This window comes from Melitaea cinxia, chromosome 9, assembly GCF_905220565.1.
Source record: "Melitaea cinxia chromosome 9, ilMelCinx1.1, whole genome shotgun sequence".
Taxonomy (NCBI): domain Eukaryota; kingdom Metazoa; phylum Arthropoda; class Insecta; order Lepidoptera; family Nymphalidae; genus Melitaea; species Melitaea cinxia.
The window spans coordinates 6,990,622-7,003,286 of NC_059402.1; the positions used below are offsets into that span (position 1 = coordinate 6,990,622).

Below are 12,665 nucleotides of genomic sequence, written 5' to 3' on the forward strand. Positions count from 1 at the left end.
TGATGATATATAACCTATAACCTTCCTTGATAAATGAGCTATCTAGCGCTAAAATAATTTTTCAAGTCGGATCAGTAGTTTCTGAGATTAGCGCGTTCAAACAAACAAACAAACTCTTCAGCTTTATAATATTAGTATAGATAATATAAGACTTTCGACAGAAAAGTGCGGTCATTCAAATGTCAAAGGTTTTGGTTGACAAAAAAACCTAACCTTTTTTTAAGAAAATAAATAATATAATATACAAAAATAAAAACGTAATTAATTTTATAAATCATATTTCCACTAAAGAATTTAGCAAGTTGGTTACTCTCCTACACTGCTCGTAGCTGTTATGATACGCATTCCGCGGAGTTGACTTTATTCCAAAAATACAGTATAAAAATAGGAATGAATGATAATAAAACACATTATAATATTTCAACTTGATTTAATTAGCAATTTAATACAATTAATGAGAACACAATAAAAATTATATCGACAGAATAATTGATATAGAAGCTACATTGAATTTTCATTCAAAATTAACATAGACGAGTATAGTCTTTTGCTACTCTCTCCGATAAAACAAAATACGTTACATCAAGAGGTTTACAGTCAAAAAATAAAAAATACAAGACTCCTACTAAATCATTACCATAAACTTATATAAAAACAATAAGACGATTATATAAAAGAAAAATCAAAATAAAGTTAACATTCTATAACACTTATCTTTCAGCAGATATTTGCAGATGTTCTCATACCTTCAAAGCAGTTCAGCAAACTGCTAAAACGAATCTACAACCATATTATCAGAAGCAATCGTACAATAAACATTGACGTCCTATCGGTTGCAAACTCGTACACAAATAGCATGATATTTGACGAAGCCTCATCGCGCCAGGGGGGTATTTGTGGTATTACAATACAATTCCGTAAGGTTGGTGTACCATCACGTATACTGCAACACCGTTCTAGCCTCTTTTGCTTTTAAGGTAGAGGATGGAAAGTAAGCTCAGTTTGCGAGTGGGCGAACAATAAGTTGAGTTGGGAATCCAAACCAACATTAAATACTTTCAGTAGTTTGGCAACAGGTTCTCCCGGTTCTTTGCGAACCAATGCTGTACCCGAGACTTTCATGAGATGTACTTCAGAATCAACCAAGCCACCACCCGTCGTAGCCAGAGTCACGTGACATGTGACATGTACTTGAATATACTTTTCAATTGCTTTTCCTTGCTTTCCTGGCACGTCAACATATTCCGTTTTCTCTTCGATTTGAGGTAAATCAGCACGAAAGACGGATGCTTCACCGATTTTGCCCTATAAAAATTTAGTAAATATTTATTGAAGATACGTTGATATTTTGTATTTCAGAAAAATAGAAAAATGTTAAATATTAAATATATATATATCGATTCAATAATCTAATTGTACGACTACTCCTGTGCCAAAACAAGTAAGTATACAAACTATTCTTAAAAGTTTGAGATAAACAAATCGACATTGACACGCAGTACCATTCCAATGCATCAAAGAAATTCCTTTTTAAATTGGCATTAATCCAAAAATGGCATATGTTTACATTTCGTAAATATACACTTACTCCGTTTCCTGTGATAATGAACTGCATGTCAGGATGGACAGCACGTGGTTCCATTCCAACTCCTTCAGGATGAGAATCTGACCAGAAGTAATTTTCTGGTGCATTGAGTGTATCGGGTTTGAAAGTGATGCGTTTTCCGTAGCCCATGCCAACGGACTGTAATAACAGGCTGCGACCTTCGAATAGATGACGACGGCTGCTAGCTGGTCTCACTCGGTAGTGGAATCCGGGAATAATTCGAGGATCAACGTATGTTCCTGATAAAATATGAAATTTAGTAAACTTTACAACACAAATACGAATCAAATCATGATTATATATTTTTCCTTTAAACTTACCAATAACAGGAAGTTCATATCGTTCAAGACCTACTATAGAATACTGACATGGAATGTCATTAATATCAGTACCATTCACAGTTATTCTTCGTGACGAAGTTTTGACTCCTGGCTTAAGTTCGTAACCCTTCTTCAGCTGCTTAATTCCAATAGCGACGTTAACAATTCTAGAAACAACCGCATTCCCCCGTCCTTTCTTAAGAATTGCAATGCCAGTCACTGGCACTAATTTAGTTATTCCGTCGTTTTCATACCATTCCACCTTGCACATTGTGTTTACTTTCACTTTTTTCTCAATAGATCCGTCTTCAATGATTTTTTGCTCCAGTTCAATTTGATTTTTCTGAAATATTTACAATAAAACTAATTAGTTATTTCTCTAAACCATTAAGTTATATTTTAAACTACTTTTAGAAAACAAATAAAAGCACTTTTAAAAAGATAGATAACGTACCTGTTGTTGTACAACTTCTAATATTCCCTGCGGTTCATGGTTGGCGTCATAAATAGTGAATTTGTCACCCGCAGAAACTGCTTCAATTTCAAAAACAAATCCTTCTGGTCGAGAGTCAGTCCAAAAATAGTTGTCATTATTATTCAAAGTTGAATCCACAGGCTCAAATGTCATCCGCCGAGCATATCCACGTCCAATTGACTGCAGAGTAAGGGCTTTTCCACCGAACAAGTACCTCGGCTTCATGGATAGAGGAAGGCTGTCCAAAGTCTGAAAAATTTTAACAGAATTAAACGTTGCCCCTTAAGAGGTAAGAATAATTGTAAATATTAATTCGATCATAAAAACTAATTTCGTAAATAAATATTTTTTTAATAAACAATATTTTATTAAAAACTTTAATTTAATTTAATTTGAATTTAATGAAAATGTTTAGATGTCACGTTATATGCTGTTTTAACATTGCAAACACTAAAGTTTTCAAAATGACAACCATATGAGTATATCCTTTTATTTTATGGGGAAATGTGTAAATAATGGCATTGAGCCCTTATGAATGATACTTATGGTTTACCTATAACATGCCGCCAGCCAGAATGTCAGTCTGACCTGTCGGGTGTCAGCGAGCGTTCTTGAAGTTTGTTTTGTGAGCGCCTCACTGGGCGTGGGTCTGAAAAACTGGACGATCCACATACCATCGCCTACAACGGCACACAACCAGTGGCAAACACACGCAAGTTAACAGTGTTGGTCGTTGATGATATTTTCATTCTGTAAATTTCAGCAACGGACACTGCCACTCACTATCTACCAACCCCGCTAACCTAATATACCCACCCACCCATATTACATGAACTGCTGAAATGATCTAGTATTTTACTGAATTGAATTTAGACCACTTTTTGATATTTAATTTTTTTTTAATTTTTGATATAATTACCAGCGTTATATTAATTACAACAGCATCTTTTAACATTTTAGTGTAAGGTTGACATTTCAAATGTTTATTTAGAAAATCATCAAAACGGGAAATAAAAATAAAATCTTGAGTTATTGACATCTTAAGAAAATTCTTTCCAAATAAGATTAACGAAATTATTAAAGATAGTATTGTATGCGATGATAAGAAACTCGCAAAATGAAGAGGCAACATGACAACCTTACTTAAAATTGTGCAACCAATAACGTCAAGTAACAACTACAATTACGAATTAATCACTGTGTGATCATACGATATGATACTTAGCGAAAATTTCTGCTTAAAATCGTTATATATTTTCCGTTAAAAGTTTTTTTTTAATAATAATGGTTAGTGAAATTATTTAACCAATTCATTTTATTAAATAATAATATACTATCAGAAATTTCGCTCAGTTCATGAATATTTTTGCAAGATTACATCGGAAAACAAACTCACCATCCAGTTGATTTCTGAAAAAATAAATCTTGCAAAAAGCTTCTACATATAATCACAACTAATTACTAGATTCATTGCTGTTTATTTACATGTTGGAATATGGTAAAAGACAAATTGTAAAACGATTATAATAATGCCACAATAAAGTTATAAATCCATATGCTACAATATTTTGTTAAAAGATAGCCGTCTCATAAAGTCCTGAATTCAATTCAAATAATAAAGTAAATTTTAAATTATCATTTCTTTCGCAATTCAGTAAAAATGTAACCCCTTAAATGATATGGATCTTCTAAGTTTTTCTGATGGGTTTAAGTCGATAAGCATCACATTGATGGTACAAAAGCTGATCCTTATAAACTATCGATGAATCAAGCCACATTCAACAGATCTGGTTTGAGACTCGTCACTTCAACTTTAATAAATAATTTCATAGCTTTTTTAATTTTACAACTAAACTGCAATGTGGAAGATTGCTTATCTAATATTACGTTAATTAGAGCAATCATCAACACTTCTTATATAAATTCTACTAACAGAGACGAATCCCAAACTCAGGCAATGACTTGTAATGGACATTCTTAAAAATTTAATCGAATGTCTCGTCTCACCTGCATTGGTCTAATTTTGTATCTGAAGCCGGTTCTAACTCGAGGATCGATGTAGACTCCAATGACAGGCATTTCGTGGATGGCTGGGGCTGGTACACGGTACACGGCGGGAATGTCTCCTAGAGTACTTGCATCCAAGACAACCTCCTTTCCAAATGTACTCTCTGACCATATAGCCCATGAGGGTTTGGTTGAATGTTCATGCTGATCCTAGAATTAAAGGTAAATTGAAGATTGTTTTCTAACAAACAAGTAATATCCCAATTTTTATTGTAATTGAACTGCCTATTTTTACCCGAATTAATTCTAATCCCAAACACTCAAAGCAGCCGCAATCACAATTATCGCAAATTAAAGTTGTAAGCATTTCCTTAATTTTTAATTAATATAGGACGATTATAATGCGTGACTATTCCGTAACCTGCTTCCAAGCCGAATGAAGGAAGTTAAATATACACAATAGTAAACTTGTGTATAGTTGTAACTTGGCAGCAGAGCATAGTACGACATAATAGTGTTTTTAAATAACTTGGCATAGTACGACATAATAGTGTTTTTAAATAACTTGGCAGGGCCGAAGCCGGCTTACCGTACGTGACCTGGGAACTACCATCACTGGAGTGGATAAACGGGGTACCAGGATGCGGCAAGACAACCCGAATAGTCAGGGACTTCGATGGGGACACGGAAGTCGTGATTACGACCACAGTCGAGGCGGCTAAAGATCTAAAAGAAAAACTGGTGCACCGCTATGGCAACAAGGTCAAGCAAAGGGTACGTACTATGGCCTCCGTTCTGGTAAATGGCTTCCGTGAGGGTTTAAAAATCAACCGCCTAACGGTGGACGAAGCCCTCATGAACCATTTCGGAGCCATAGTAATGGCCGCCCGACTATCGGGAGCTGAGAAGGTAGTCCTCATCGGAGACATAAACCAACTGCCGTACATCGACAGGGATAACCTGTTCGAAATGCGGTATTGTAGACCAACCCTTATAACGACTATTTCGTGCGAGTTGTCGTGCACGCATCGTAACCCCAAAGATGTCGCCTTTGCCATCAGTGAGGTTTACAAGTCCGTGTACAGCTCAAGCACAAAGATCCGATCTTTGCGAGTGGAGAGTCTCACAGGCGCGCGCATTCCTGTAGGAAGGGACCGAACCCTGTACCTGGTATTTACGCAAGAGGAGAAGAGATTGCTGACTGACCAGGGATACGGGTCCGGTGAGGGATCGCGCGTCTTAACCATTCATGAGGCGCAGGGCCAGACCTATGAGGACGTCATCGTCCTCCAGACAAATACAAGGAGGCTCAAGATCCACGACAGCGTTTCGCACGCTGTAGTCGCGGTGACTAGACACACCAACACCTGTGTCTATTACACCGACGACCGTGACGACGCAATTGGTCGCTTTGTGGCGAGGGCAGCGGAGATGACGGACAAGAAAATCCTTGAGCATAGTCTCAAGATGGCCATTCACCATAGAGATGCTGCCGTCATTGAGAATGTGCTCAAAATGTTGAAAAATGTAGAGGTGTGAAGACATTATTGTATTGTAAGTATAAATTATGCGTAGATAAAAGTGTAAAGTAAGTAATATAAATAATAAAATTGAATGTAATAGTATAGGAATAGGATAATGTAATTGTAATGATAAGGCTTTATATATTTACTTAATAAGATAGGATTAGTCATATAATATATTAATAAAAAAAAATTAAAAAAAAAAATTAAATTTAAATGGACAAAACGATTCCTAACCACAAAAAAAAAAGTACCTAACTACTAACAATAACATAGGTTAAGTGTACATTGTAAGTAGCAAATAAGTGTACATATATTGTAGTTAGAAAATAAGTGTACATATATTTTAGTTAGCAAATAAGTGTAAATATAATAAAAATAATTAGTATATAAGAATATAAAATAAGCAAAATGTAGAATAGTCTTGGTCAGTGGACTCGCGTCGACTTTTAGAAATTTGAAATTTTAAGACTAGTTATTAAGGCTTCTAGATTCTAAGTTGCGGTGAAGTACCGATGCATGTTAAAAAAAAAATAATAATAACAATATATGGAATAACAAAAGCACGGGCATAATAAGCCTGTGGATATATCACATAACTAAAAAAAAAAAAAAAAAAAAAAAAAATAACTTGGCAAGTAATATTATACAAAAAAAAGAAATTATATATAAATGGATCATACACATTAATGGCAACATACCTAATTACCTAAAGTAATAACAAAATAAAACTTTGTTATTAATTTCAGCAAACATTCTTGTAGAGCAAAAATAAGAGATCAAAATAATTAGACGAGGCAATAAAAATAAATTTATAGCTAAGCTTTCAATTTTATTGCGAGATACTCCATAACTGTTTATTAATATAACTGTATCTAGTTATTAAATTCGTCAATGTAAGCAAAAAAAGAATTTGCGCATCTAAGTAATCAATCCAATTGACTCAATTGCTGTATTGTCTTGACCAAAGTCCACGCGTAGGAATGTAGTTTATTTTTAAAAATTCCTGCCAATAGTTTTTACTTGAGTTTACAAAAGCTTCTCATCCCACACAGTAATTCACACATCACAAGAAAAGGTGTATTCGAATACTCTATTTTCAAAACAATTTATCTATTACTTATTTTTTCTTACAAAAGTGGCAGAACTAATTTAAATATACATTTATAATGTATCTACGTTAGTGGTGCGAATTCTTATCTCCTTTAAACACCTCTTACTTTTTAAATTTTATTATAAATACAATTTATTGATATCTTGTAATTAGGATAGTAGAATATTCGTTGGGGAATCCAAACTTTAATAAATATTATTTTAATTCAATCTATTATTTACTTAATACTTATTTTTAAATGTTGATGCATTTCTTCTATTTTCGCTTTACTTGTTACTAGTTTCAAACAGGCTACAGATTTGACTATATATTTGGTTGTTATTGATATCACTCTGAATAATAGGGCAGTGAAGCGCAACAAATTCTTTATCAATGTGAAGCCAAGCGTTGGAAAGCAACTCAATGAACCTTTGATTAAATACAGTAAAATGAATGTTCTTATCAGCTCAAATTATAAATATTTTTGTATATCGTTTACACGCAGGGGGTCGGGTTCTGACGTAAATAGGAAGATAGCTCACGACTGTTGGGCGTGACTGCCAACACTCGCTCTCATGTCATCTGATATAATACTGATATAAATCTTATTTCAACAAATATTCTATAAATAGAACGAAGTGTAGATGAATGGAAATGATTAATTGGAAAACAATTACAGGCGTATTAATAAGTTGATCAATCTATGTAGTAATAGCAAGAAATATTTGCGAAGAAAACATATGTTTTTTGCGGATGATTAAATGATTCTTTTACTTTAAAAAAAGGTAAAGGATGGGATATTAAGCAATTTTTGGAAAATATTTTATGAAGTGAAAAAAGTGCTTTAAAAGAAATGTGATATTAACATAATTATGTATGTCATACATTAAGCTAAGCTCAATTATTTTGTGAACTCACTCTTTCAAGCTGTTAGTAGAAGGCTATATACAATAATAAGTAAATGTAATATATATTACATGCTATTTGTAAATAAAAATAATAAAACAATAAGTAAATATATAAAAAAATAACATGTCAGTCGCGTTAATGAGCAAAATGAAAATAAAGTATATGTTAGGTACTTAAAAAAACCGTTATTGTAAGCTTTCTTTCTTAATCTATTATTATTTCATACTCAACAACTAAAATACTCACATTTATATCTGTTTCCTGAAAAGCCTCCTCGCCATCGCTTTCATAGTCACTTGGATTTGGTATACAGATTTTTGGAGTATCCTCCGCTTCCTAATAATGGTAGGAAAACATTTAATTTACCAGAAGTAAATAAATGCTGAAATTTCCATATCACATTTATACTAGACGACCTAATTAGAGAGGATAGTAAGCAAACTTGGCTTAATGATAAATAATGAAGTAAAGATCGTGTCATGAGGTGAATATGGACCAATCTTTAAAGATAACGGCTATTTACGATAGCTAAAGAAGGACAGATAAAATAAACATAGTAGCCCTTGACTCGAAGAATCTTTAGATATTTTAAGAATTATTACTCTTCTAAGGATAGACAGTTTCAATTTCCTATGAAAAACATTCTATTATTTCGTTGAAGGGCGTGCATCGAGCGAGGTCAATGTGACATTTGATTATTAGTCAACTCAACAAAAGTTTTATCAACTACTAAGAAATTACTGTGTTGCGGGTTCGATCCCCGCACATGGCTAACATTTGTATTGACCATACAGATGTTTGCCGTGGTCTGGGGGTTTGTTCTTGTTTATTGTGTGTTTTCAACCCGCGAAACAGGAGTTAATTCCAGTGGATGCCGTTGAGTGTAAGGCGTTTATTTATTTATTTAGTCTCTTATTGATTTGACTTTTAAAAATAATGAAGTAGGTACACATATCTTATAATATAATTTGAATAAAATATAGATGATATACATATTATAATATGCTTATATAATTAATTAAATATATTCACATTATTAATACACTTTAAATTTCTAAAATATATTAATTATCTCTGTAATACACCAATACACATAATTTATAAATCACTACAAATAGGATTTAATATTTCTTTTCTTTTTATATGTTCAGTAGCCGCCGAGAACTCTAATACATCAATGGGGAGTACTTCGTATTTCATTCCTCACAGGTTAAGCTTGAAAAATTGTTTCAACGCGGAGCTATTGTTCTAATTAAATCAAATAATAATCATAATAATTTTTATTCATTGGATTCATTATAAATAAGCCTTACTTGTTACAATACTGTGTTTAACTACAAGACATAATTCAATTTGGCGATTACGAATCACTCCGTAAGAAAGTGGTATTTTATAAGAACAGATTAATTGACAACGCTACTTCTTCCTCAAAATTAAAATAATTTGTTTCATTGTCGTTTGAATATCGAAATTTGAAGTTCCCTTAAATTTTTTAGCCTTAAAATTAAACAATTTTTAGCGTTAAAAATAATTCAATAGTAATTTTCGCAATTTTCTCATACTACCTACCTAACTGTAGGTATATTAACTTATAATACTTTTGGAGGACAAAAAGTATTATTTAGGCCATTATAATTTCAACAATATTACTTAATATATTTTGAATGTAAATATGTTACCTGAGCCGAAGGCAATGTATCAACCAAGGCCGGTTCCTCATCCAAAGTAGAAGTACCAGCTAGACGGGCACGAGTTAGATGCCAAAGGCGTAGCAGCGCTAATGGAGTCTCTTCGGGTTGCAGTTCCATTGTTGGGTTTGCCATCATCTTGATTTTTGGACTATTTTATTATCTATCAGTAGAAAGAGTATTGTAAATTATTTTATTTTTATTTTTGGTATTATAATTTTTTCAAGTATATAAATAAGTAATAACTCATCATTCTATCAAGGAATTAACAATCTAATAACATAATTTTTTATATATATATTTTCAGGTTCAAAGAAAAAACCTTTAACATTGACGAGCATACCGTTAAACGGTAATTTCCTATTCGGTCCTAAACGTTATAATTTCAAATTTGTCATAAGCTAAGGGAGTAAACATTCATGACGCAAACTTAGTGCCATATTTATCGCAACTAATATATATATTTTTTTATGTAAATTAATTTTTATCGTTATATAAATTGCGTGAGAACGCTGTACTAATTACTTTTATTAATTAGATTTATATGTATCATAAATCTGGCTCAAAGGATTAATATATAAATACCCAATCTTCCATCATCCAACTAAAATTAACGTGAATTTAATGCGGCTGACTCACTGGTGTGACAAGTAACTAATAATCGGGGTCAAAGATTTAGATAATGCTTGGTTATCTCAGGAATTGGGGCTCTTGGCACTACAAAAAAATCCCTACCGTATACTACCTACCATGTATAGAACTTCAACACATGAGCTCACCGACAATAGATTTTTGAATTTATTGTGTTGTTAACAACAGGACAAATATAGATTTTCTAGAACGTTTAGAATGTAGTTATTTACTCACAAATTTATCATTTGCAAGAGATGAACTATTTGTAAGGCGATTGGCCAGTCAGAGTTTTAAGAGGACATAAATGTACGTAAGTTAAATTGTTTAAGTCCTATACCTGCTTGTATTTAACTGCCCCTTTCGAAGCAAAATAAAAAAACAGGATAGTGGCCGAAGGACAAAAAAAGACCAGTTCGTATAGCAGGTACAAGTTACTGGTAAATCATTGGTTTTATGGGATAGTAAAAACGTATGAAATCTATTTTAACAGTTTTAACAAACAGGTACATAAAAGAGAAAGACTGTCTAATCGTAGTAAAAGTAACTTATTTTGCGCTTTTTCGACCATTTATTAATTTTATTATGATAAATAAGAATTATTCTTTAGAATCTCAGACCTTAACTTATATGGTAAATTTAAAATTTATTTTAATAATAATAATATTTCGCAACTTATTATCACAATTTTATAAAAATCAAGCAAATATTTATAAACATTTTCATTGCATCTTATTTTCCTCTATACATTCAGTCGTAACCGTACGAAAGTTAAAATTCAAACCACTAGTTACACGCGCTGGCAAGAGAAAGCTGAAAGCATTGGCTTACATATTCATCTGTATCAGCCATTTGCTGTGTTTACTGCAACAACTCTGCTTGCCAGAATGTTCTTCTAGTAACCATACCAATTCTCACGAAAACGTTTTATGCAGTTTACCTTTTACTAAAATATTCATGCATTTATATTTTATTGATCAATATAAGTTCTTACCTCGTTGAAATTAAAATTCAGAATAAAGCCCTCGATATCAATCGAAACAAGTTTCTATGGAAATCTGTAATACAAAATATTTTGCCACAAATGCGAACGTTTCACAAGTTGAGACTCGGCAAACGCACAGAAGCGAAACTTGACCACGACTGAGGGTTAACGCAACGAGTAAGGTATTTTAAACTCGAGTGATCGGTCCTCCCCAGCCTGAGTGAGAAAAAGACAGGGCTATATAAAGAAAAGAGAAGGTAGTAGTTGCACGCATGGTCCGCGTGCTTCACCAGACAGTCACTCACACAGATGAAGAAGTTACGCATGCGTTCCAACACTTCCAACTTCCAGCTATTGATAAGTCTCAAAACGTCGAAGTCGACGTCACTGTCCTCCTTTCGGTGCGAAGTTCAGCCGAAGAGATCGAGGGAGGTTATGAACCTATTTGTTTCTCTTTCTGCCAGAATAAAGGTTCAGCGATATATCATAACTGAATCAATCAAACCTATGACACCTAAATACGACAGAAACTGAAAAATAATAAAAGGATTTCTTCGTTCCTACCGACAAAAATAACTTACTTAAAGTTCTAGAAATATTTCCTTCGATGTCGAAACTCGTACACGCAAGCACGTGTTACTGTGATGCAGCGACACCTACAAACGTTTAAAATAACATTTTGTGCATCATTACAGCATCTGAACACCGACAAGTGATTGGAGTCATAATTGGAGTATTTAAGTTTATTCATCTCGATGTTACATCTAGTTTAAACTTCTATTCCCTCATGCATTACGTAACGCAAAAAGATAACAGTATATTGAAAATATTATATTTTGACTTCAGAGATAATTAAATTTTATTGTTAGTTAATTTTTATTATTACTGATTTATTCAACAACTCTGGATAGTCAATATTAGACGCTTCGGATTAAGTTAACCCCCTGCAATTCGTATAAACATTCTGAAATTTAGAAATAAATAAATACGTTTTAAATTTTATCAGATTTTAAAATATTTTTCCCTATTACAAACTTGATAAAACAATAAACAATGAAACACTAAATATAAGTGAAATAATTTTTTTCTATGATGGTAAGCGATTACCTTAGCTATAAAGCTTAGCTATAGCTATATACGCTTATAAACGTCTGCAACACCAGAAGTACGCAAAGGCATTACCAACCCCATCTTCAATCCCCCAGGAGCTTTGGGCACTACTCACCACAGGAACACAACACTGCTTGAAAGCGTAATATTTAGCTGTGATCTTCTATAAGATAGAGGTACTTCCCCAGTTCGGTTGCTCCAGATTTTAAGCAGGATATTTCATGCTTAAAATCTACCTCACCCCTACCCTACCCTACCTCAGTTAAATAAAATACAAAATAAATTATTAAGAACCTAATAGTTTGTATTTGTATATATC

The 12,665-nt window shown here is 33.0% G+C and overlaps 1 protein-coding gene across 2 annotated transcripts; it reads right to left on the minus strand.

Moving 5' to 3' along the window:
• Positions 1–413: 413 nt before the first annotated feature.
• Positions 414–11,427, minus strand: LOC123656375. Of its 2 annotated transcripts, XM_045592063.1 has the most exons (8): positions 11,246–11,427; positions 9,613–9,784; positions 8,180–8,269; positions 4,409–4,618; positions 2,381–2,650; positions 1,927–2,269; positions 1,589–1,845; positions 414–1,305 (listed from the first exon to the last, which is right to left on the minus strand). In XM_045592063.1, the coding sequence occupies exons 2-8, from the start codon at positions 9,757–9,759 to the stop codon at positions 973–975; spliced, it is 1,650 nt and encodes a 549-aa protein (XP_045448019.1). In that variant the 5' UTR covers positions 9,760–9,784; positions 11,246–11,427; the 3' UTR covers positions 414–972. The 2 variants fall into 2 exon arrangements, with proteins under 2 accessions (XP_045448019.1, XP_045448020.1); XM_045592064.1 differs by lacking the exons at positions 8,180–8,269; positions 9,613–9,784; positions 11,246–11,427 and adding an exon at positions 4,704–4,863.
• Between the last annotated feature and the right edge of the window lie 1,238 nt (positions 11,428–12,665).

What these genes read in the sequence shown, in the direction of transcription:
- LOC123656375 (XM_045592063.1), bottom strand. Translation starts at nt 9,759, where the DNA reads ATGATGGCAAACCCAACAATGGAACTGCAACCCGAAGAGACTCCATTA. An exon ending in TTCAGGAAACAGATATAAAT is followed by an intron (nt 4,619 to 8,179) that starts GTGAGTATTTTA and finishes CTTTAATTCTAG; the next exon opens with GATCAGCATGAACATTCAAC. An exon ending in ACAAAATTAGACCAATGCAG is followed by an intron (nt 2,651 to 4,408) that starts GTGAGACGAGAC and finishes AAAATTTTTCAG; the next exon opens with ACTTTGGACAGCCTTCCTCT.